The sequence below is a fragment of the Thrips palmi genome, unplaced genomic scaffold (genome assembly GCF_012932325.1).
Source record: "Thrips palmi isolate BJ-2018 unplaced genomic scaffold, TpBJ-2018v1 HiC_scaffold_6, whole genome shotgun sequence".
NCBI lineage: Eukaryota > Metazoa > Arthropoda > Insecta > Thysanoptera > Thripidae > Thrips > Thrips palmi.
Window position 1 is genome coordinate 609,982 of NW_023144633.1, and position 25,858 is coordinate 635,839.

At 62.8% G+C, this 25,858-nt stretch overlaps 1 protein-coding gene across 2 annotated transcripts in view; it reads right to left on the reverse strand.

The window, feature by feature from the left end:
* LOC117651550 (nuclear hormone receptor E75-like) overlaps positions 1-6,592 on the reverse strand; it is a 30,905-nt gene extending 24,313 nt beyond the window's left edge. Inside the window, exons 1-2 of one of the 2 annotated variants that reach the window (XM_034395648.1) lie at positions 6,071-6,592; positions 3,908-3,996 (exon numbers count right to left, since the gene is read on the reverse strand). In XM_034395648.1, the coding sequence (XP_034251539.1) occupies positions 3,908-3,996; positions 6,071-6,260 (279 nt within the window). In that variant the 5' untranslated portion in view covers positions 6,261-6,592. Of the gene's footprint in view, positions 1-3,907; positions 3,997-6,070 lie in introns of those variants that run through there. The other variant, XM_034395650.1, reaches the window with a different exon arrangement.
* Positions 6,593-25,858: the final 19,266 nt, after the last annotated feature.

Consider the following 25,858-nt stretch of genomic DNA (forward strand, 5'->3'; position numbering starts at 1 on the left):
GGTGCAGGCCACGACAATAGCGGCCGTTTCATCGGTTTCATCTCAGCGACGACGGGGGCCGGAGTAGTGCGTAGTATGAATGGGAACGCGTCCAACCCGGCAGAATCCACAGCTTGCACCGTTTCGCTCGAGCAGGAAGCGAAGCGCTCGCGACGACGTTTATGTCGAAATCACTAAAGCGGGCGTGTGTGCGTGAGCGCGCGCGCGCGTGCTTTACGCACGGCCCCCCGTGGGTAAACGACCCGACGAGAACTCGAAGGTCGGAAGGCGGAGGGAGAACGCAGCGCGCAGCATGGCGGAGCACGGCGGAGCGCGGCGCAGCGCGGAGCAGAGGAATAATAAAGAGAAGACGACGTCGTCGGCCACGGCGGGGCGGGGCGGGGCGGGGCGGAGTGCAGCGGCAGGGCGCACTGTCGGAGTGTCACGGCCGTCCAACGCACGAGGAACAGGATGCGTGGCCCGGCCGGGCCGTGCGTGACTGCGCCTTCCCTCTCGCACCGCGCGGGGTATCGCCGACGCGCCGCGACGCGGGGCACACGACGGCCGGCCGGCGCCACCCCCGAGCAACCCCCAGCGCGGGGTAGCGCCGCGGCGGTCCGAGGCAACGCCCTTCGCTTGCCGATACCCCCGCCACTCCGCGGAGGGGTGACTCGGGGGCGAAACGGCTTGGCGTGCTTCGCGCTTCGCTTCGCACACTGCCCTACGCCACGCGTCAGGCTGGGGTTGGGCTGGGGCGTCGACACTGGCGGCAGGGCGGCAGGGCGGCAGGGCGGCCCGGGGCACTTGTAGGCTCGCTCCCCTCGTCGTCGGCCTCGTCGGCCGGGCCCCGTCGCTCGCGGCGCTGGGGTGGGGCTTCCATTACCACAATCTCATCTCCTCCAGGACGTTCAACCCGTCCTCCCCGCCCTCACCCCGGCGGCGGCGTCGGTTGGGGCGCAGCGCGCGGCGGCGTCGGGTTGGTACCCCTGGCGGAGCGCGGCCAAGCCGGCGCAGCCATTCAACCCACGCTCCCCAACTCTTCCTTCCCCGCTCCGCCCGCTTCCCACACAAGGCCAGGCCAGCCAACGGCGCGGCGCTCCCAAAAAAGACAAGGCGTTCGAATGCAGCAACAAACACGCTCCGTGATTGTTCCACGGTCCTCCCCTCCTCCTGCTACTCCTGCTGCTCCTGATACTCCTTCGACTTGCCCCGACTGCTCCCACTTCGCGCAACCGGCCTAACCAAGCGCGCCGCTCACTCCCCTCCCTCCTCTGCCCCCTCCGCTGCCCCCTCTCTCCCGTCTTCCGGCGGCCGTTGACTCCGCTGACCGACCTTCAACTTGTGTTACACCGGCTGGCTGCCAGCCGGGCTGGCCGGCTGCGCTCCGAGCCGCAGGAGGGGGCAGGCGGCAGCGCGCTGCCCGCACGCCTGCCTGCCAGCCCTGCCTGGCCGCTGCCTTACTGACTGACTGACTCGAACCTCGCGGCCGCGTGCGTAGGGCCTACAGGCCCAGCAGGGCCTGGCCCAGGCCTGGCCATGCCCAAGGGCCCAAGGGCCCCGGCGACGCACCTCGAGAGGCGACGGCGGCGACCAAGTGGCCGAAAATACGTCCTGCACGATGGCGCGATTGGGCAAGGTTATCGATGCCAGGTTATCGCGATACCCACGAGGCCCGCGGCCCGAACGCCTTGGCGGCCAGCGCGCTCTCTCTCGCACTTGTGGGCGTGCCGTCGGGTGCAAGAGAGACAGCGACAATGGCACTGTTCGGGATCAGCGCGCAGACACGTTGACACGTTATCATCGCGCGAGTCGTGAGGGGCGTGGGACAGCGGGGCGGCACCGCGCGCCCTGGCGGCCCTGGCCGTCGGCGTGACGTCGGCGTGGTCGCGGGGGACGAGGACGGCGACGGCACTGCGCTGCTGACCGCGTCAATCCCTTGGCAATGACACTCCCGCGCTGAGGCGTCGCTGAGGCCGCACCGCCAGCAGGGCCAGCAGGGCCAGCAGGGCGCCCTTGTCGGCGTCAACAGACAGGCGAATGTCAAACGACGCCGACGCGCCAATTCGCCCCGTCTCTCTCGCACCCACGCGAAACGCTGATCCCACGAGGTGGGGAACGCGGCACCGCGCCGCTCCTGGCCGCCGTAATGTATGCCCCGAGCATCGCGGAAGCGGAGCAGACGGTGCAGAGCGTGGACGTCCCTGGACTCGGTTACCGGCCCCGCTGCGGCTCGCGCCCCGCCCCGCCCCGCCCCGCCCCGCCCCGCCCCGCCGCAGCGCGCGCGTGGCGATGGCCGCGTTCGAGGCCGCCGTCGCGCAGGCCAGCAACCAGTTCACACACACACGCGCGCCGACGCGGGACGCGGGGTCGCTGCACCAAGCCTTCCTCCTTCGCGCGGCGCGTGCCGCCACTGCGACGGCGTGGCTGCAGTCAGTCTCTGTCTCTCTCGCACCCCTGCGGCGCGCCACGCGAGTGCGAGGGAGACAGAGCGCGGTCTGCTGCGTGGCGGCCTACCCGGCCTGCACGCGCGCGCGGTGCTTCAGCACGTCGAGAGCGCCGTGAGCGCGGTCAGCGGCGCCCCGCCAAGGTTCCAATTTGGGCGGCGTGCCACGGCGTGCCGCGGCCTGCCACCACACTGGCGAGGCGGGCCGCGGGATTCGGCCTTGAACCCTGCTTATTCCGGCTAAGTGAAAACGCCGGCCAAAGACACAACGAAAATAACGCGACAGAGTGTGCGAGCGCGTGTGTGTGAGTGTGTGAACTTGGCGACAGTCCAAATGAGCTTGTGCGGCTGAGCCCATCCGGCTCGGCCCACGGCGGCCCAAAACAAAGTTGTTGAGGTGGTTGTAACAAGTGGACGCCCCGAGCCACTCCAACCCGCTCCGCTCGCCCCGCTAGCCCCGCAACGGCAGTGGCTGGATTCCAGTTCCATAGTAGTGACATCAACATGATGACGACGGTACCGCTGGTACAGCCGGGCGGGGCGGCGGCGCGGCGGCGCGGCGGCGCGGCCCCCAACCTCACACCACTTTCACCGGCACTTTCTTCGGCGAGGCCCGGCCGGCCCAGCCTCCGAGGCGCACGCCGCCACGCCCCGCCACCGCCGGAGAAATGCGGCAGCGGTGGCGGCCCCGCCCCGCCCCGCCCCGCCCCGCTCGTACGTGCGCGCCTGGCCATTATGACATTGCTCCCGATGACCTCACGGCTCACGCCGCACGTCGATTCCGAGAGTGGTTTTCATCGCTGCGTCTCTCTCGCGCCTGCACGGGACGCCACGCGAGTGCGGGAGAGATGAAGCGATGGAAACGACTCTCGGAATCAGTCAGGGTGAGACGGCCGCCGAATTGAAGCAGGGGGCCGGCGAGGACGGCGACGACGCGCAGCGGGGCGCGGGTTCAAAGCCCGGCGTCAAGGGCGAGGCTGCTGGCCATTTTCGCGACCGCGGACGCTGGTCCACGGGCCGAACTACGCACTGACAAGTCGATAGGAAATAAACATGCAGTATGTTGCCCCAGGACACCGCGAAGCCACCAGGCGATTAGTCGAAGATCGCGTGCCAAGTTCAAGTCGACTGTTTGAAAACGACGGCGACTTTTGGGCGACTCGGGTTTTGGCATTTGCAGTTTGACGTCGCGATTTTCGATTTCCAGTCGAATCCAAGCCCGCGTCCTGGAGCGCGACCGCTCTGGGCGTCGTTCCCACACTGCGCCCCCACCCCCAGCCCCAGCGGGGGCGGCGACCTCCAGACCGAGTGCAAGGCCCCCGCCCCACGCTCTCGCTACAGGCAGCGCACCCCGCTGGCTCGCCGGCTCTCTGGCTCGCTTCTCACACCCCGCGAAGAACATTGCGCACAAAGGGAATGAATGGGGCTCATTGGCCGACGGCGACCCAAGGCCGCCTCGAAGGCCGCGACGGTCACGTGACTCACCTTGCATCCTTCACACGAGTGCACGCCGTAGTGGAAGCCGGACGCCTTGTCGCCGCACACCCTGCACAGCACGGTGGTGCCGTCAAACTCTGGAAGCAACGGAAAGAGCAAATCATTAGTTTCGAATCCAAAGGGTTGCACAGGTTCGTCGAGGCACCGTGGCCGGTGCCCGTCCACCACAGGCCGGGCCATGGCTTAGGCTGCACGCGCGCGCCTCCGCGTCAAGGCCAAGAGCGCCACCAGGACGTTGCCCCGGGCGCGCGGACGTGGCCGTCGTGGGGGGCGCGGCGGCCCGGACGGTCGCCGAGCGAACCGCGGGCAGGCCGGGCAAGCAGGGCGAGGTGAGGCCGACACAGTCCCTCCCATTGGACGGGAATCGCTTTGCCAACTTTGTGATGGGCTTCGCTTGCAGGCCGAGTCGGGAGGGGGGCTGTCTTCCCAGTGGGCCGCCCCGTGAGTGCGAGGGAGACGGAGGTTCGGTTCGGGAGCAGCCTCTGGCTTTGCCTCAGGCTTTGCCTCAGGCTTTGCCACAGGCTTTGCCACAGCGGCCGCCCTGTTGACCGACAGAGCTGCCACCAACCCCCTGGCCGTGGCCATGGCACCCCCGCTCTGACGGGGCTGGCGGGGCTGGCGGGGCTGGCAGCCGCAAACTTGGCCGTCTGCGCGGCTCCGCGAAGGACCCGCGTTTTGGCAGGCCAAGTCCCGCAGCCCGCGCCGTCTCCGTCGCACTCATGGCGCAACCCATGAGGGTGCGAGCGAGACGGAGGGCGACCCGTTCGTCAGAATGGCTCGGTATCCGAGAACGCGAGCTGCTCGTACGTACGTGCACCGCCAGTACCGCGAATAGCAGTCAAAGTCGGCACGACTTTCAAGGGCAGGCGCACTGTGGATTTGCCAGAAGACCGGTAGAGGCGGCCAAAATTCTTGACGCGTTTTGAGCTCCAGAGTCGCTAAATGGGGCTCGAGCCGAGCGTGTGAGCCCTCGTTCGGAGAGCACTCCATTGGTGGGGTCACACGTTCAAATCAAGTCCCACTTAGTGACTCTGGAGCTCAAAAGGCGTCCGGGATTTTGACCGCCTCCACCGGTCTTCTGGCCCACTGTGCGCCATAAGGCCAGTGTGTCCGCCAGTGCGATTGTGTGTGTAGGTGTGACGGAGTGTGACGTGATCGGGCAAGTAGGGCTCTCGGCCGCTAAGCGCGTGTTGATAACAATTTCATTAGCGGGCCTTAAAACAGGAACCAAGGTCCATTGGCGGCCCGATTGAGTGTGTCTGTGTGTTAGTGAGGTGACATTGCGCGCCAATCTCAAGGACTCGCGGCTCGCTGGTCAATGCCCTCTTTTGGCTGCCTTTGGGCTTTCGGCCTGTTGGCGGTACAGTAGCGGCGGTCGAGTGGGCCTCTGTCTCTCTCGCACTCGCGGGGCGTCCCGCGGGGCCCGCAGGGGTGCGAGAGAGACAGAGCCACGCCCCGCCTTGTCAAGAGACTTGTTTTCGGTGCCCTCTTCGATTACGAAGCAGCGGGCCTACCGGTGCCCCTTATTTTCGGCAAAACGACCACGACTGCGGATGACTCGGACGCGGCGCGTGACCAGGCCGTGACCAGGCCGTGACCGGGCCGCGGACGCGGAGGCTGGGCCTGTGACGGTCACCAAATTTCGCGTGGCGACCCGAGGCCACCTGTTTGGCGTGGGCGCCACCCTGCAACCTGTTGCCGCGAGGATGTCTTGTAGACGCGCGGGGCGGGCGGGGCGGGGCGGGGCGGGGCGGGGCGGGGCGGGGCGGGGCGGGGCGGGGCGGGGTGGGGCGCACCCTCGGCCAGACTGGCCAGGCCGGGGCGAGTGCCCCACGCGACCTTCAGCAAATTTATACGCCTCGGCAATGAGGAAGGCGCGAAGTCGCGAGCGCCCTGACAGTGTGCCTCCCTCTCTCTCGCACCCCCGAGCGAGAGAGGCGCAGCGACCGCAGCACTGCGCCCTTGGCCATGGGCCGGCGCCACTTCCTACCGCCCTCACGACGGCCACCTCGGCCACCTCGGCCGCCGCCGCACGCGGGTCGTCGTCGACGTGTCGTCATCGGAGACCGCGCCATCGGAGCGCCCCACCCATTGTCCTCGCTTCCAGGAACGGCGGCGCGCGGGCGCGGGTTCGACTCCTAGCCACTTCACCTATTTTGAGCTCCGAGTCCCTCTGCAGGTCCCGCTGCGCGTGCTGCGCGGTCTTCTGCGGGTCCCTGGGCGGCGACGTGACGGCCGTGTCCATGTAGGGGGCGCCCGACGTGGACTCCGGGGCCGGCGCGGGCGCCGGGTGGGGCACCACCTCGAAGGGGCACATGCGGTCGGTGTCGGAGAGACCCATGGCGAAGACACTGGTTAATCCGTGGGATGCTCGCGGGTAATCCACTCGATTCACAACATCACTGCACTGCTGTCAGAACGCATTGCTGCCAGCGTCACAAGTCGTACAAAACTCCACGGGGCGTCACAAACACAAACCGATCGCACTGAGAGCACTACACTGTAGAGGCACTTCACAGCACACACGCACACACACGCGGAGGAATCACTGATCACTGTCACGACGCGGACGTCACACGCCGTGCCGGCACGCGAAGTAGCGAAGTGGCGGGGAGCGCGAGCGCGGAGGACCGTCCGACCGACACCGTGGTGAGGGAGAGAGTGCGCGCTGCGCGCTCGGCTCGGATCGGCGGGCGGCAGCGCGGCGCAGGCTTGCGTCGGACCGAGCCTTGCCGGCGAGCCGAGCCAGGGCGGCCGGGGCGGCCGGGGCGCGGGGGGCGCGGGGCACCGCGGGGGAGGGGCGCGGCTGGGTGGGGACCGGCGGGGGAGGGGGCTGGCGGCCAGCCCGAGCTGGCGACCGACGCGGAGGGGCTGGCTGGCACACGGACGCCGCGCGCCCCGATGGTGCCGCCGAGCCACCACCGAGCCAAGAGCCGAGAGGAAGCAAGACAGAGAGTGAAAGTCAAACAGAGAAAGAGGCGAAGTTTTTGGCAGGACCGCGTCGCAGGGCTCGAAGACTCGAAGGGCTCGCAGGTCGGCCTAGGATTAGGAGGGCGGGGAGAAACCCTCGTCACCCGCTGCACCTGCCCTTCCCCCGAACGCCCAGAGGCCCCAAGGGCCAAAAGGGCTCGCAAAATGCCACGCGGCGCGGCCAGGCGCAGCCCCACGGCCGCAAGGCCCTGCGGCAGGTGGCGAACGAGGACGGGGCCGGGGAGGTCGGGTGCAAACGCCCCGGCAAAGGACGCTGTAACTTCCACGAGGCCGCGGGACGCAACGCGACGCGACGCGAGGCTGTTGCCTGACTTTGACCGCTAGATGGCGGCGCCGGCGCCGCGGCCAAAAACTCTTCCTGCTGGCACTCCACTACACTGGCGGCGCCGCGCGGCGCTACGCGTGGCGATGACCTTGAGAAGCAGAGCGTGGCCGCGACGCGCGAATCGGACTCTTTGCCGGCCAAAGCGCGTGCAGGCAGTGCAGGTGACAGCGCTTATCGCCGCCACTGTCATTCATGTATATTTAGGCGCGGGTGACTCAAGACCTGGCAGTGCCGGCTATCGATGGGCAACCCTGCAGGGCCAGGACGAGGACGAGGGTTCGAATCCCCATAAACACGCTGGTTTTGTAGGGTCGGCACGGCGCGCGCCGCGCGCTCCAAGGACACGCGCATCCCAATTGGACATCCCATTTTCGGCTGCTGCAGTCATTGTGCGCTATGCAGAGCAGGCAGGCAGGCCTTGTAGTGTAGGCGCGGGGACGGCCCCGGGTTGGTCAACGGCCTCCCCCTCCCCTTGCCGGGGCACGCGGGCCCTGACTCCCCTGACTGCGCTGCTCTAGGTTCATCGGCCGCGAACCTTGACTGAGTCGCCGCCGGCTTGACTCCCAAATCGGCGTGCCGCCCTGCCGACGCGGCAAGGGCTGCAGGGTGCACGCGGACCCAAGGCCAGCGTCGCGGGCAAGGACGAGACGAACCCTTCGGCAAGCCCAAGGGCACACAAACGCCAGACAGCCATGAAAAGTTGTTGTACAACGTTTTTCTTTGTCGCGACGCGGGTCGACGCCTGCATGCACTGATTCCTTGAGTCTGTCTCTCTCGCACTCATGAGCGTCCCCTGCAGGTGCGAGAGAGACAGAGCGAACGCAGTGTGCTGCCATGCTGCACGCGACCCTGCCCTGCGCAATGCGCGCAATGCACCGGGGCGTCGGCGGCCGCGTCGGCGGCCCTGGCGGCATGGGCGTCGCGACGTCTGCGGCACATCCGACACGAATTTAATTGTGTCAAAGCGGCGGCCAGGCGGGTCGCGGCGCCCCGGCGGATGTCCGACGGCGGCGAACTCACTCACACACACACACACACACACACACACACACACACACACACACACACACACACACACACACACACACACACACACACACACACACACACACACACGCGCGCGCGCGCGGACAAGCAGTCGCAGCAGCACAATACGGAAACGGTCATTTCTGTTTTGACTAACGGTGGCCCGTACAACCAGGGCGACGCTGGCGTTGCCGGCGTTGCCGGCGTCGTTCCGTTCCCATTCGGGTGTTTTCCACGCACATTCCATTTTCCTTCCCCGCCGCCGCCGTCGCCGCCGCCGTGAATCGAACCCGGGCCGGAAGCAAGGGGGGCGGTGGTGCGGCGGCTTGGCGAGCTGTATGCAGTCTCGCTCGCCAGGCTTGGCCGGGCTCGCCCCCCATTGACTCGCGAGCGAGACCGACTCAAGGCGCGCAAGGCCAGCAGGAAGGAAGACGGACCGTGAGCGCCGCCGTGCCGACAGGCGCAACGGAAGGGGCAAAGTGCGTTGACTCCGCGCCGCTGCCCTGCTGCGCGCGTGTGTAGGTGTGTGTGTGTGTGTGTGTGCAGTGCACTGACACCTCGTCAATGCGTCCGTCTAGCCTCGTCGCTTGACCCACAAGGTGTCCTCAGAGGCCGACGGCGCAACAAACCGGCCGCGCCTCTCTCTCTCTCTCTCTCTCTCTCTCTCTCTCTCTCTCTCTCTCTCTCTCTCTCTCTCTCTCTCTCTCTCTCTCTCTCTCTCTCGCACGAACCGTCCTGCACTACAGTGCACTTGCACCCCGTCGTCGTGTCCGTCGTGCGAATTCAGTGGCCACTTCGTTTTCGCAATGACGAGGCTCGTCACTCTGTCTCTCTCGCTGCCCGCGGCGCCCCGTGAGTGCGAGAGAGACGAAGTGACTGCAGTCTGCGGGGCGAAGAAAGCGCCGCTCGGAAACGCGGATCAAAGTAGTGGCGCTCCGAGAGCGAGAGAGAGGCAGAGAAACACTTTCGATTCCGAGAGAAAACGCCTCGTTGCATCGGTTGCATCTTCGCGGCGTTGCGCGCGCGGTTATGTCAAGGTTACGCTAGCGCGCGGCGCGGGTTCGAACCCGGCGTCGGCGCGAGGGCTGGCGTATTTTATTTTGACAGAGTGTGTGTGGCGTAGAGTGATGCAGGAGGTGCGCAAGCAGCGCAAGCAAGGCCTCTCCCAACAAGGTGGCGAGTTGATTTCTGCCTCGGGTCAACAGCCGCGGCCGGAGGGACAAGGCGACGACTCACTGCAGCAGACCGATCCCGAGAGTCGTTTTCGTCGCTCTGTCTCTCTCGCACCTGTACGACCCACCAATGAGAGCGAGAGAGACAGAGCGAGTATGGGGCAGCACGCGGCCCGAAAGAGCGACAGTAAAAAAACGCTTCCCGAATTTCAAATAAAAGAAAGGAACAAACGGCGGATAATTAATCGGCTCGGCTTCTGGGAACTGGCCGCTCCTTTTATCGCATTTTTTCCGCGTTTTGAGCACTTTATGCCTCTGACCGGCCGTACAGTGGACGGCCCGACTTTCATCGGGGAGAATTATTGCGTCTCAGCAGGCAAAGAATGCGCGATGCGGGCGATGCGGGGTGATAGCTTCTTCATTTATTGTTGTGTTTGTTTGTTTTTTCTGCCTTCGGGATGACGTCACGGACAAAGGACCGGCTGGCCGGTCGCGTGGACGATGCTGACCCAGGCACGCGTCCCGTCGCTCTGTCTCTCTCGCACGGGGTGCGGGACGCCGCGTGAGTGCGAGAGAGAGAGAGAGAGCCAGGACACAAAGCGATCCACTTGCAGAGTCACACGCACCGCGTCGCACCGAGTCTTCGCACTCCTACTCCTTCCCCCGGAGCAGGGCGTGCAGGGTGAATCACCGGGAGCCGAGCCGAGCACGCAGCGCAGGCCGAGCGCAGCCGAGCCACGCGCGGGCCGCCCAGGCCGCCCAGGCGGAGCCGAGCCGGCCGGGCGTGGGCGATGGTGGGCGACCTCCACTGTAATGGCCACCCTGACCTCGCGGGGCCCCGCGGTGTCGTCGACTCCTGGTCCTCCTGCAGGCAGATTCCGAGCAGTGCTCGCCGTCTCGCTCGCACCCCCGCGGGACGCCCCTCGAGTGCGAGAGAGATACGGGCACCGGGACGCGGCGACGCGGCGACGCGGCACCTACGCGACGACGGCGGCGCGGCGGCGTGGCCCTGATCGTGACCAAGAAGCCGGCAGGCGCGGCCACGCGGCCACGCGGCCACGCGCGGCGCTCTACCGGTCGCCCGGCCGGAGCGATGACCACTCCAAGAGCGGCCGACGCTCCGTCTCTCTCGCACTCGCGGGGCGCGCCGCACGGGTGCGAGAGAGAGAGAGAGAGAGAGAGAGAGAGAGAGAGAGAGAGAGAGAGAGAGAGAGAGAGACGGAGCGGCGAAACGGGCTGTGGAATCGGCCGGCCTGTTTGTGAGTCACGCGACCAGATGCCGCCCTTCTCGGCGGAAGGATTCAATCGCGGAATCGGTATATCGAAAGAACAAAAACAACTTCCAGCAACAACAACAACATTTTCGACAAATCAGCTTACTGGTCCCGATTTTGTTTTTGACGTTTTTGTTTGTGTTGTATACCAGGCGACCGCGCGTTTTTCCGCGTGTTTTTGTGATTGCGCAACAGCGCCAAGATTTTTCCACCTTCTGCTGGCATGACGACACACTGCCTGAATTTTCGAGTCGCCGCGGCGACGCCACCGGAAAATACGGCAGGCGCGAGCCAGGCAGCCAGGAGACTGAGTCGTTTTCGTCGCTCTGTCTCTCTCGCACTAAGGGTGTTCCCAATGGGCGCGAGAGAGACAGAGCGACGAAGACGACGCTCGGAATCAGTCTGCAGGCGCACACACGCCTGCTGCCTTGATTTCGTTTCGTCAAGGCGAGAGCACTGTGAGTGAGAGAGAGAGACAGCACACGCGTCTGCTAATTCTCATCATCCGATTGGCGGGGCTCGTCGCCTGGCCTCATGGCATGGCCTGGCATGGCCTGGCATGGTGATGCCGACCTTGCCGCAAATATAGAAGGCTGTGCGCGGGACGATTGAGAGGGGGGGGAACGCTCGCGAACTTATGTGACTAAACTAACACTCGCTCGCTCTCTCTCGCACACGCGGCCTTGGGCTTAGGCCCGCTGCGACACGTGGGATTGCGCTCGCGCGCCAAAAACGCTCCCGATTGGCTCACCTTGTTTTCGAGAACTCGCCCGGTCCGTTCGCTCCCACAGTCGTGGGTTCGAATACCAGCTCGGTTCGATTTCCCGTTTCTTTTTTCGGCACGTGCCAAACAGGTCCTTCGGCGGGCTTGCGGCGCGTGAACCCTTGAACCACCGCGACCGATAGCGAAGCCAGTGCGGCACGCAGCGCCAAGCGCGACCTCGCCGAGCGGGTGTACACAGCGGTATACGTCTCTCTCGCACCTATGTACGGGACGCCCCGCGAGTGCGAGAGAGACAGAGCGACGAAACGACTCTCGGAATGAGTCTGCTGGCGCGGTTATCGTGCGTCGTACTCGGAGCCACAAAGGGTAGTATGACCCAGAAAGGCAGCCGCGTTCTAGTCGTTCTCGCCGTGTTCTCACGGCAGGGGTAGCAGGTAGGGACGCCCCAGGTCGGCCCGCCTGTGGCCCGCCAGGCCTGCCGCCCCTCGGCGACGCCATCTGCCGAATTTTTCTGCGCGGAGCCAGGCGCCCCCCCCCCATTTTGGCGAAAAGGGTTGGCCGAAACGTGTTGGATTGTGCGTCTGCCGGCCGGCCGCGCAGGCCGCGCGCATCCCAGACATAAAAGTGAAAAGGGCCAAAGGACCGGGTAGTCGAAATAAAAAAAAGGAACCCTTCGGCGGCGCGGCGAAGAACCGCGTAACTGCGTGAGACGCGGCGCGCAGATGCGGCGGTCTTGGCGGACACACGTCGTGGAAATGGAAAGTGGGGGCGGAGGAGGACCTGCCGCGTCTAGCCCAGGTAGACGCAGGACAGAATCTCGATAATAGAGGGCAAAAAGATGCTGCGCGGTGGGGCCGCCGAAAAAAAAATAAAATGAGGGAAAAAGTGGTGGATGCATCGGATGGGATCAAGGTCAGTGAGAACGAAGGGGTTCCTCCCTCCCACACACCGAGGGCAGGAAAGGGAAAAAACTCTCGCTTTTCGAAATTCCTCCAATCACGCCGGTAAACAGGGGAAAGGGGAGCGAGAAGCACTCGCTTTTTGCCCCGTTTCGAACCCCGCCGTATTTTACTGGGAGTGAAAAACAGCGACCAAGACACTCGCTTCTCGGAGAATGTCCCCTGAGAAATGTTTGTCCAGAGCAGATGACGCGCTCCGCAGCAACGAAGCCACCCTCAAGAAAAAGCGGCGTGAGATGACTCCCAGTGCAGGCGACGGTGAGGGGGCGTGGGGCGTAGCGCGGCCAGTGGCGCGGCAGGGCGGGGCGCCGAGATCGATCGCAGGTGAGGGCAGGGACCTTGGAGGCAGGACCCTGCCCCTGCACGCCGGCCGGAGCGACGCCGACCGAGCGTTGCACTCGACACCCCGTGCCGCCACCCCCGTCCGCGGCCAGCTAGGGCCCCAAAGGGGTGGGCCTGCCGGGCCGGGGCCTGCCGGCGTCGCTGGGGTCGGCAGTGTCGTTGGCCTGACGCGACCACCAGCGCCCCCTCCAGGCCTCCAAAACGTTCAATACATTTCCTTTTAGCCGAAAATCGCGGCCTGGCGTGCCGCCCGTCGTGTTTCGGAAGGGCTCCACCCCGGGTGCGCCTCGCCCCTCCAGCCTGACGGCCTGACGGGTTGAAGGCTGGGTTGAAGGACACCGCGGCCCTGCTCCGCCCTGCTGGCCGGCGGGGGCAAGGCTCTCGCGAGGGTCGGCCAGCACACTGTCTCTCTCACACCTCCACGGGGCGCTTGTGAGTGAGCGAGAGAGACAGAGCGACGAAAACGACTCTCGGTCTGCGGCACGCCAACCAGCGCTTAGCGAAATCCGCCCTGGGTCAATACGGCCCTCGCGTGCGGGGCGCGGTCTCTCTCGCACCCCCTCGGCGCGCCCCGCGAGTGCGAGAGAGACAGAGCGCTGACCACGGCGCCACGTCGGACACACAGGAAGGGCGGGCAGGAAGTCGGGGCGCAGGATTACGTTTTGGGGACGCTGGCCGGGGTGTGCACACTGGGCTGGGGTAGTGAACTCACCTATTCAAACTGCCGCGCGCGTAAAAACGTGAAAAACACCGAGGCGGCCACGATGTGCCGCGACGACGTCCCACAATGGACGAGGGTGGCAGGCCTGCCTGCCAGGGTCGCGAGACAAAAACTCAAAGTGGTCTCGTTTTGGACGATGGCCGGCTAAGACTCGACTTTATTCTGTGTTTATTCCGAGTAAACAAACCGGCATGCAAAAAGCGTGTCTGTCGTGTCTGAGCTCACAAAGGGGAAAAACCTTGGGGGCACAATTTTTTCTTCTCCTCGATGGCCTTCCGATATCGGGCAGGTAGTAAAACTACAGGACGACGACGCACCGGCCGGCGCTGCCGCCCCTGGCTGCCACCGCGCGCGCTCCCCAGCTGACAGAAGAAGGTTCAATCTGGTTCACGGAGCGAGCGATGAACCGAAGGGAGAAGGAGGGAGAGAGGGAGACTGGGAGAAGTCTGGCCGGAGAAACGAGACGATCTATGATTCCAGTGGCTGGCCAAAACGGCGCTCATCTCTGGAGAATTTCTCTTTCCTGTCACGGTCCGCTCCCCCTTCACTCCAGTCACTCCAGCGGCGAGGGGCGGAGGGGCTCTCCAGGCGGGGCGCAGTGAACCTGCGAGCCTGCCCCTTCCCTTCCCTCGCGGCCCTCGCGCAAACAAGTCCAAGTCCTTCCCCGGCCGGCCGGCCCGTCGGGCCACTGACCTAATGTAGCAGCGGCGGCATTGTCCTGCAGTGGAGGAGGAGGAGGAGGAGGAGGAGGAGGAGAAGAAGAAGAAGAAGAAGAAGAAGAAGAAGAAGAAGAAGAAGAAGAAGAAGAAGAAGAAGAAGAAGAAGAAGAAGAAGAAGAAGAAGAAGAAGAAGGCAAGAGAAGCGGGCTTTGACTTTTCGTGACAACTGGCTGCATCGTTGGTCCAGAGAGGATAACCCTTCCTCTTCTCTCACCCTCTGCTTCTCCTCTCTCCCTCCCTCTCTCTCTCTCCTCCCACTCGGCGGCAGGACGTCGGCAGGTGGCTGCCCTCTGGAACGCTGGGTCGGCGAACGCGGCGAGCGCGGCGAACGCCCGGAGAGGAAAGGAAGCCCCGTCAAACAACACGCCCGCAAAAAGGCGGGCCGGCGCTTTGTTTTTAAAACGCGTTTTGCGAGCTGTCCCCCCGCGTCTGTCTCATCTAAATCATATTTATTCGGTCCTGAGTCGACGGGGTCGGGGGCGATTATTCGCCGATGGCTCTCATTTTCTCAATCGCGTCTTCATGGGGTGGTAAACAGGCGCGGCGGGACCAAAACAGCCCGTTCGAGAATTTTGCGAGTTGTCCAATTGGAGGCAATCGACTCGTCAATGTAAGGCCGCTCCGAGTCCATAAAACCAAACATGTTGCAGCTCCGCCACTGTATATTCTGCCAAGTGTGCGCGAGGGATGCAACGCGAGGAGCAGTCTCGATCTCGACGCGCAAACACACACACACACACACACACACACACACACACAGAGGACGCGAGTGCAACAACCACCGCCAGCACCACTTCGAGGATCCCCCCTCTCTGTTCGTGAGGTCAACTCAAGTCGCTTACCCCGCGGCCGTGCACTGGCGCGCGGCGCTGCGGCGGTGGCGGGGCGGGGCGGCCATTGCTGAGGTAACGCCGTGACCGTACACAGAGCGCAGCGCGCCAAAGCCCCGCATCTCGTTCGGCATTTGCGCGACTGTACGCACCGCCTTGCTCGCGCGCTCGCGCCCGCATTGGCACTGTTGGCGTCATCGCGCAAGGCGTCGCAAGGCGTTGAGCGCGCAGTTGGGCCGCGCGCGCGCGTTTTTCCGGCCCGCAAGCCGTTCTGGGCGGACGAGTCTCCTGTTGTGCTGTGCGTAGCACTGCGTGGCTAGGGGCGAGGCGTGGCACAAGGCGTCTCGTGGCTCCAGTCCCGTTGGCGGCGTGCGTGTGAGATGCGGCGCGCGATAACGACTCAGTGACAAGGGTGTTACCGGCTTCCCAGGGACCTTCCAGCCCTTCCAGGATCTTTCCAGAGGCCTCCAGTAGCGGGCCATCGGGTCTAGCAGCGTGACACACTGCGTGACACACTGCGTGACACCGCCGCGCTCGCGGACTCGGCGCGCGGAATGCACGCGGCACTGTCATGTTTGCAAACACCGCCTCCGCCTCCAAGTCGGGCCCCGAGCTGGACAGGCCAAAGACCCCCCCCAGGCTCCGAGCGTTCGCTCCAGCAGAGCGGGGCACACCGTCAATTTTTCACCAAAAAAGAAAATGAATAAAGAAATTTCTAATGTGGATTACTTTTTTGAATTGGGAGTTTGACACAATGTGTAGATGTGGATTTTGCAGTGACTCTTTACCGGTGCTCCAGTTTCGGAGGTCGTGTACAGTGTACAGCCGACTGAGGTGTCCTGCTCGAGTCCTCACAAAAGTCCTGATGTGCATATCCGTGGTGCCCGTGGCACACGCCAGACACGACACACGCCCGACAGAGACGCGACAGCGCGGCCGGTCCGGCATGCCGAATCAGAGTGGACAAGACGAATGGCAAAATGGGGAAAAGTGGGTCAAAACTCGGAATCCATGCGTCTAATCCTGAATGCCGCCCGTCCGTGCCTTTGGCGTGCCTTTGGCCGGGCTTTGAAGTGCCGCCGCTAAAGAAGGCCAGGCGGGGAGATGCACCGTGATGGACAGGTGCATTATGGTCCAGCCTGGTCCAGCCTTGAGCAGAGATAATGGTTATTGGGGCTATATACGCGACTAGGCCATCGGCAGACACAGGGCACGCCGCCACCCCCCTCCACCTCTCGGCGCGCGACCGGAGACAATGCCAGTCGCACGACCATTTTTGACAACTTTATTTTTCTCACATAATGCCTCGGTTTCAAGGTCGGATATCCTGCCTGCTTGCTATGCAGTGCTATGCACGCCGCCGAGTCCGGTGGAAGCAATGTGGGACTGGTGCAAGGGCAACAACGCAAGTGCTGGAAGATGATCATTTTCTTAACAGTACCCTACTCTTTTTGACTAAATTTCAGAGGCGGAGCCAGGATTTGCCCCCCTGAGTCAAAATGACAAAACGGAAAGAAAACGAACCAAACTCTAGTCGAGTTTACGTAACTCTTCCTGAAAGAAACGAAGTGGATGAACCACAGGCCTGACTGGAGCGGCGAGCGTGTCCGAAGTGCGAAGCCCTGCGAAGCGACCTCAGTCTCATCTCTCCCTGCCAAACTGCTCTTGTTTACCTCGTTTCCAGATCGACGTGAAGGTTGCTCCCGTTAGCACGCAATTGTCTCGCCAACTTGCCGGAGAATGGGGTAAGGTCGCGCGACGTCGGCCGGGTAAGGGGTGACCGCTGATTTACAGCCTCCGCACATTGTTGTTGTGACTTTGGCGACTTTGACGCGTTCGCCAAAAGGCAAACGGCGTTTAGTCGAGCAACGGGACAGGACTCAAGGGGTGCTCGGCGCTGCGCGGAGCGTGGCAGGACAATGCTGCTAATGTGCCGTGGCCGTGGCCGGGGTCACTGCAGACGTCCTCGGACGTCCCTGGGCGGCCGGGTCGGTGATCCACATAGGGCAACGGGACTTCTCGGAATGTAGGGGACCGAATTCGCAGAAAGGGGTACGCATTTCCTTGGCACCGTTTACGGAAGGCGCTGGGGACGTTCCCCGCTTGCATAAAGGCCCGCAGGACCCCAATGCAACGCCCAGCCCTTCCACGAACCCGCCGGGGTGGCGCGACGCGAACAACCTCACTTTCCTTCATCGAGCGAGTTTGGCGACAGGGCCCGTTAGCTATTGCTGCCACGGTTTTGCATAATTGAAGAGAAGAATTCCTTATCTCATCGGAGAAGGCGGCGCCAGTCCGCCACGTCGACTCGACATACGAACCTGGAAACAGAAAAAGAACACAAACCAGTCAGTCACGTTTTTGAGCGGTTCAATGGTGTGTGTGTGTGTGTGTGTGTGTGTGTGTGTGTGTGTGTGTGTGTGTGTGTGTGTGTGTGTGTGTGTGTGTGTGTGTGTGTGTGTGTGTAGGAGGGGGCAGCGCGAAGCAAGCGCCAGGTCCGGTTGTGTAAGGTGTGCCATCTGCCGTAAGGCTGACCAAACTAACACGACCAGATTACCATTCTGAGGCAGTGGGGCTCCCGAAACGAAAGCTAATCTGTCCAAGTGAAAGGTCTCGCAAAATGCCAAGTTTTTAGGATGGAGCAAGGTCACGCTAATGTCAAAGTCAAGACTGCCGTACGGGGATCCACTGGGATAGGAACAAGCCAGATAAAATACAATCAAAAGATGAAAATTTCGACAAAATATAAAACTTTGCTGAAAAATTTATAATTCTGTTCACACGAAGAGGAAACTACCAGCACAAATTGCGTCAAATATGAGGCGCGCACACTGTACTACACACAAAGATATAGCGTGAACTGCGACAAATTTCTCATACAGTTTCCACGCAGAGCCTGCACCCATTTTCCCTCCCCGAGCCGATCGTTATGCCGCTTCCGCACAAAATAACCTAAAACAACAACCGAAGCTGAGCGAGCCGCGCAGCACATCGCGTTCCGGGCCGCGGGCTGCCGACGCGCCCCACCCCGCCCCGCCTTCCAGTGACGCGGCGTGACGTGACGTCAGCGCGCCAAATTTCGAGGCCAAGTTCTCCACGTGGAAGGCTCCGCGGAGCACTGACTCTGGGCGTAATTGGCAAGCAGGTAGTGCGGGCAGCCGGGCCGGGCCGCCGGGCCATGGAGTCATGACGATCCGACGCAGTTTGTTGTGGCAGCAATGACGCGCACCTTATGCGGGCTCTCTCTCTCTCTCTCTCTCTCTCTCTCTCTCACACACACACACACACAGAGTATTTTATTGGACTTGTGGAACAAACGCCCTGCGCCTTGCCTACCCCCGCTTACAGTGCGCGCTCGCTTCAACTCGTTGAAAACTCGGAGCACCTCGGAGTAGAGCACTGTAAAAGAGAGTGAGGACTCTTAGACGACGAGCGGACAAGAAGAGAGGGGGCGGGAGCGAAGTTCCAGCGGCAGGTCTGTGACCCTCCATACCGCCTCCACGTGGCGCGGTGGGCCGCGAGGCGAGGAGGTACCCGTGCAGAAACGTCAACAACAACAGCGCAATTTCCAGCACACCGAGACCCACTTCCAGGCCGACTCCAGCCCCGCCCGCCTAGACCGCCTCCAGCGAGCCTCTCCAGCCGCGGCCAGCCAGCCGGCCGGAGGAAACTATGTTTTTCGCCAACCGAAAAGGCGTAATCATGGGAGAGGCGCTGTGACGCGTCGTCCTACATCCCGGTCAGGATGAGGTTGAGGCGCGGGTTGAGGAGCCCCGGGAGGGGGCTGGAGGGGCCTGGAGGGGCCTGGAACGTGACGGACAAACACGAAAACAACAACACTGTAGAAAACAATCGGTCTCATTCCAGTGCCCCTGCGTCACTAGAAGTGACCTTTAAGGGTGTCGGGGCACAGGGAGAGACACAGGGACCAAAAAGATAGATACGTAAGTCGGGCTGGATCATATTGAAACCACTTTGCTCGGAAGAAAATGCCCCCGTTTGAATTTTGTGCTCAGAATGTGCTTATTCCGTTTGCTGAGTTGATTGCAACCGAAAAATTATTCTACACGTGCAGATGACGTGTGTGGTAAATATTTGTCGAGGTGGAAGAGTGTATTCTTTGTCTGAGACACTATTTCGAGCAACTGCGTATCGGAAAACACTTCAACAGTGGTGGCAGGAGTTGAAGCGTGGCCGAAAGGGAAGAAGGGGAAGAGAGCAAGACGCGAAAAACGAATCGAGGAAGAGGAGTGACCAACCGAGGAGAGAGAGAGAGAGAGAGAGAGAGAGAGAGAGAGAGAGAGAGAGAGAGAGAGAGAGAGAGAGAGAGAGAGAGAGAGAAGGTAGGGGAAGAGGAAGGTGGGAGAGAGACGCCGAGTCCAGGGAGAGTGACATTGAACTTTCCATGGAAGCGAATGACCGCATAGAGGCGGGGCCGGCGCGGCTCGCCACGGCCCGGCGCCGCCACCGCAGCAGCCTCGTCGCTCTGTCTCTCTCGCACCCAGGCGGAACGCCCCGCGAGTGCGAGAGAGACGGCGCTGTGCGGAATCGCTCTGCAGTGTAGTCCCGCGGGGCGGTGAAGTCCGGTAACTGCGGGGCCGGGCCGCGGAGTTGCGGCTCGCGCTGCGTTGCGCGGAGTTACGGTGGAGTTACGCTGAGGCTTGCAGGCCAGGCGTGCGAGGCGTGGGCGCTGCGAAATAAAAACATGGCCATCTTGTCCGGCTCCAGCGTGCATCAGCCCCGGCCGCCCTTTCCTTCTTGGACTCGGCGACTTTGGAGCACGTCACGGAAACCCCAGGCAACCCGGGCCGCGGCCGCGTCAGCCATTCACTCGCCAAAGGAACCGCGGCGGAAAGGAACTGAAAGGAACTGGAAATTTCAACCGTCCTCCCTCCCCCCCGTCTCTCTCTCTCTCTCCCACGCGCGACTCACCGGCCCCCACAATCGATAGCTCGCTATTTTTCTCGCCCCGCGAAGGGCTGGAGGCCGTTGCCCCGCGTGTGGCGCCGGGGGCGCCGGGGGCGGCGGGGGCGGTCCGCGGCTACCGCACGAGGTAACTCGTTGCCCTGCCGGCCCTGCCGGCCATCCCCCTCTCGCCCCTCTCGGCCCTCTCGGCCCTACAGCGCTCGGGTCGAACCGCAGCGCCACCGCCACCCACACGGCGTGCAACGCGCGCACCACGGCAACAGGGAGTCCACGACCAAACTTCCACGGATCCACCAAAGTGCTCATATCTCGGCCAGGGCGAGCGCCACGGCTCTCACACGCAAGACGAGAAAACTTTCGGAGATCAAATTTAAAGACGAAACCATTTCTCCGTGTGATGATCGCAACGCGTGCCCTTAGAGGCAGGCACTTCTGTCGGGAATTTTTGTCAAGTGTCTGATCACGTCGTTACTGGACGGAAAAGTCCTCGAACGCCATTCCAATTACCGCGCACTTTCACGACGCTCCGTCTCTCTCGCACCCCTGCGGGACCATGCAGACCATGCGGGACGCCCCGCGGGTGCGAGAGAGACACGGCATCGGGCTGCATGCAGGGGTGCCGCCGGTGCCGCCGGCCGCGGTTTACTACACCCACTTATTTGCAGTCTCGCGAGCCAGGCGCCGCGGACTGCGTATAGTGCATCGACCCTCCGCGAAGCGCAGCCAGCGCAGTCGGGGGAGAAAGGTGTGCCAGCCTGCACGCGACTCACGCGTCTCTCACCCTCTCCTCTCTCTCTCTCTCTCTCTCTCTCTCTCTCTCTCTCTCTCTCTCTCTCTCTCTCTCTCTCTCTGGCACCCAAAGCAAATTTCAAACATTATAAAAACATGTGAACCCGCTCATGAAAGTGTCCTCCTCTGCCAGACCCTTCTTCGCCGGGTGGCTGGCGAAAGGCTAACGAAAGGCCGACGAAAAAGGCGACGCGCTGGAACACGACCCGGAGACACCACGAGTCACCCCTGCCGCGCTGCCCGCGCCACTGCCAGGCCTTTGGCCAGAAGGCCTGTCACGGGGACGACGAACTCGCGTCGTAGTAAAAGGAGGTGTCCTAGATGTGGCGGGGCGCGCGGCAGTGTCATCATTTCCAGCACGGCGACGCGATGGCCGTCTCGCTTGGGGTGCTCCAGTACCAGACCGATTCCGAGAGTCGTCGCTCTGTCTCTCTCGCGCCGGCACGGCACGCCCCGTGAGTGCGAGAGAGACAGAGCGACAGAGGCGACCCTCGGAACCAGTCTAGTACAGTGGCGGCAAAACCACAGGCAGCGATCGGGGGGGGGGGGGGGAGAAGAAGAAGATGAAGAAGAAGAAGAAGAAGAAGAAGAAGAAGAAGAAGAAGAAGAAGAAGAAGAAGAAGAAGAAGAAGAAGAAGAAGAAGAAGAAGAAGAAGAAGAAGAAGAAGAAGCTTAGCCATTTTGACGTGTACCAGTAGCCAGGAAAATCAAGTCACTGTTCGACGATTTTGAGCGTTTTCACACACAGACAGCGACAGACAGTCGACGCGCGAAAATCATCACGAAACCGAGAAAGTCGAAGTGACAAGTTCGCGGGAATGAGAGTGCGAGAGTGCGCCCGTGACAATGAGAAAGGGTGAGCGAGAGGCAGGGCGAGAGGCGGCGAGAGGGAGGGAGAGAGAGAGAGAGAGGGGCATGAAAAGCGGTTCTGAGTGCATTGCACGGTGCAGCCGGTGCAGGGTCGCGGTGCATCCTGATGACGTCAGAGAGGGGGGCAGTGCCGTGGCAGTGCCGGGGCAGTGAGAGCAGTGAACTGAGAGAGCGAGAGAGAAACGGGGCAGTGACACCTTGGAACGAGAGCCGAGCGCGCCGCCAGCCCCGCCCGCCCCGCCACGCTCGGGCTGCTCCACGCCGTACGCCCCGGCCAGACCCGCACAGTGGGCCAGAAGAACGGAGGACGCGGTCGAAATCCCGGGCACGTTTTGAGCTCCAGAGTCGCTAAATGGGACTCGAACCGAACGCGTAACCCGATTCCTCGATTGGAGAGCAATCCATTGGTGGGGTCACACGCTCGGTTCGAGTCCACTTTAGCGACTCTGGAGCTCAAAACGCGTCTAGAGTTTTGGCCGCCTCCACCGGTCTCTGGCCCACTGCACCCCGGCCGGCTTAGGCCTCACTTAGCTGGCGCCGACCACAGACGGCGTGATATGTCGGGGGCATTCTTCAGCAGATTACGCCCCCGGCTACGACTACTGCTCCAGTGCACCAGTGGGCCGGGAAATAAACCGAGATCAAAAAACAACGGGGTGTACTCTCTCTCTCTCTGTGTCTCTCTCTCTCTCTCTATCGGACCCGGGAATGTCCACAACCAGCGCGTATCTGCACGTATCGCACCCTACCGCAACGGCTACGCTACGGAAACTTTGGCCGCAACCGCTGCTGGGGAGGGCAGACCGCCGGGGCGCGGGCCCGGGTTCGACCACCGGCCGCGGCGGAGCGTTTTCGAGCGTTTTCTCCACTATCTCCTGTTCCCTACCTCGGCACGCGGAGATAGTGTGTGCACCACCACTGTGTTGTTGTTACGCCGCCGTGGCGGCGAGGGGTAGGTCACGTCCACGTGTGTGGGTGTGGTACACTGTGTGTGTGTGTGTTAGTGAGTTTGTGTGTGTGGTGGACAGACAAGCGCACAGGCAGACAGCCATGCTGACGGCAGCCCGGGACCTTCCCCGCGTTTCGTGCAAAAACTGTGGCGTGCATGGTCCACGCACTTTCTACAACTACATGCGGAAACTGCGGGGCGGGGTGGCGCCGCCGTGGCACCGCGCAGCACGGACCTCAGACGCTCGCAAAGCGCTCGTGAGGGGTGCTCGCGCAAAACGCGCCGAAACGCGGCGTCTCAGAGGGGAAAACAATGCAGATACCCCTCGCGCGAGGCTGGCGCTTCGGAGAGCCTCGCGCGGGGTATCGCCAGTATCGCTACGCTGATAGCGAGGCTGATAGCAGCCACACGCGTCATCTCCAAGGCCGGGCCGGGCAGGCCGCTCTCGCCAGCGCGGCACAGCCAGCGAAGCGATTTCGTAATTGACGTGATAAATGGGGAGCTATGACCGCACAGTGCAGGCACAGTAGTGCAAGGCACTGGCCGAGAAAGCAGAGCCCTGCCCGCCGGCCGCCCCCAGGTTGAGGCTAGATTGGCTTTCCCCCCGCCGCACAGTGGACCAGAAGACCGGCGCAGGCGGTCAAACTCCCGATCGCGGAGGGGTATTTTGGACGCCAAAGCGGTGCGTATCTCGCGGAACCACCGCGACGGGCGGCATGAGGGGCACGCTGAGTGGGTGACGCTCAGCTGAAGGTGTTGGGCCAGACACCCATCGCCCCGTATCGCAGCCTATCGCCGCCAAAACAGACAGCGGGCTGCATTACGCGAGAAAAGCGAAAAGCGGAGTGTTGAACACACACACACACACACACACACTACTGAACCACTGGCAAGAGAAGGGGCTCCACTGCACGGCGGTCTGTCACGGGCATTGCACTTACAGTACCCCCCCCCCCCCCCCCTTCCCTCCCCTTCACGGGGCTTCCGTCCGACCGAACCATGAAATCGTCAAACCCCCCGTTCAAAATTAAACGCGCTCGAATGCATAAGGAGTCCCGCACCCGTCTTAGCCTTTCTAAAAGCGTCTCTGGCCGGAAATGGGAATGCTACGATGTCGGGAAACGGAAACCTGCGGTTTTTCAGTCAGTCCTCATCGAAACGGCGCAGACACCATTTCTCGTAATTATCGGGACGTATATAACCTTGGCCAAAAAATAGTCCGTCAGAGAGAGAGAGAGAGAGAGAGAGAGAGAGAGAGAGAGAGAGAGAGAGAGAGAGAGAGAGAGAGAGAGATAGAGAGACCGTCACGACATTCCGGCATGGAGCGAACTGGATTACGGCAGAAAAGGGCCGAAATTTCCGGCGGCGAAACGACTGTTGGTCGCGGCGGGAGGACGGCGCAGTGCGCCTGAGAAACTCGTTCCCCCTCCCCCTCCCCCTCCCCCTCCCCCTCCCCGACCCCCGCGAGCTTCCCGAGCGCGGCACAGCGCGGCCGTGCACCTCAGCGGCTGGTTCAACGCTCCCGACCGACCTGCTGGCAAAACACGCCTCCCCCCTTTTCCCTTCTCTCTCTCTCTCTCTCTCTCTCTCTCTCTCTCTCTCTCTCTCTCTCTCTCACCTCGTCTTCCAGCGCAATCCTGGCCGCCGGGGCCTAACCACTCCAGCTATCGGCGTCATCGCCCCTTTCTGCCCCTTTCTACACCGCGCCCCTCTCGCCCGCCAAAAAAACAAGCGCCATGGTAATGGGCGCGGCGGGGCGGGGCGCGGCGGGGCGGGGCGCCCCGATTCGGTGGTGTGGGTCTGAGGGTCACGGCCGAGTGGGGCGTGTAATAGTGCCCCGGCAAATTCCAGTGTAGTAGTCAGGCAGTCAGCCGCCTTCCGCAACAACGTGGACCAGTGAACGTGAACAAACAGCGATGGGCAGACAATTCGGCTGATTCGACTGAGGCACGACACTACCGACACGACCGCGGTCGCAAACCGGACCCCGCCAGGGAAAAACGCTGGACTTGACGACACGTGTGCGCGTGTGTGTGTGTGTGTGTGTGTGTGTGTGTGTGTCCGTGCGACAAACATCACGCAAGCACGTGTGTGACATTGATTCAGCAAAGTGAAAATAATAAGGCGAAGGTGTTTGTGTGTGGGAGACGAAAGCAGTAAAAAACAAAAGCAGAAAAATGCGACCGAAAAATATTTCCTCCCGGCAAACAAAAGCTAAAAGCCGACAGGCGCAGTTGTCCGTCTTTATCGATGACGCGCGCGGTGCTTGAGGCAGTGGCTCAGCGTGCCCACACTGTGCCCGCCTTTCGCAGCCTTTCGCCCACATCGGCCCGTCTGCCCACACAATACACATTACGGATGAGGAGAGCAAAACGAACGACGCAACGGAACAACCCGTCGCGCGAGTCACCCAATCCTATTTGAATAAGTGGTACAGCGAGCCTGGGCCGCTCTTTTAACCAGAGACTCGCTTTGTTTTTCTCTTCCTTTCGCTAATTTGAGCGTGCGGGGAGAGGCTCGCCCGATTTGGGTTTGGATCAGCAGGCCAGGCCAGCGGGCCAGCCGGCCAGGCAGGGCAGTCAGCCAGCGGGGCGGCCGGGCAGACCGGGCTGGCGGCTTGAAAAAGGAAAACCACGGCAGCAGGGCTTAGCTTCGCCCGCTTCGCCGCTTGGCCGCGGCCAGTGGCGACGGGGAGGGGGAGGGGGAAGGGGTTCCCAGGGGAGGGGGGGCGGCAGCAGGAGATGCGCGTGGAGTTTTTGGCGGCCGCGATCACCAGATCATTCAACTTTCGATGGCCCGACTGGGGCCGCGCGACGCGGTCCGGGGCCCCTGGGGGGCGGCAGGGGGGGAGGGGGGGAAGGGGCAGGAAGAAGAGGGGGCCAGATCTTGGCCCCGTGGCCGTGGCGGCCGGGGCTGGGGTCGACGCGGCGCAGCGCCGCAGCACCCGGCCAGAAGGCCAGGGGCGTCCTCGAGGGGCCGCTGTCTCTCTCGCACCCCCAGGGTAAAGGGGAACGCCCCGAGAGTGCGAGAGAGGCAGAGCGAGGGCGCGACACACGCCCTAATGGAACGGTAATGGAACACCGGCCGTCGTATTGGCGCACGGGCGTACGCGACAAGCGTGTCCTTGGTAGGTGCCAAGTCCAACAGTCTCTCTCTCTCTCTCTCTCTCTCTCTCTCTCTCTCTCTCTCTCTCACACACACACACACACACACACACACACAGCGCTCAATACGGAGTTCGCTTTACGATGACGCATGCGTGATGGCGCGGTTGCCACGCAGAACGCTGCCGCTTCTTCTTCTTCTTCTTCTTCTTCTTCTT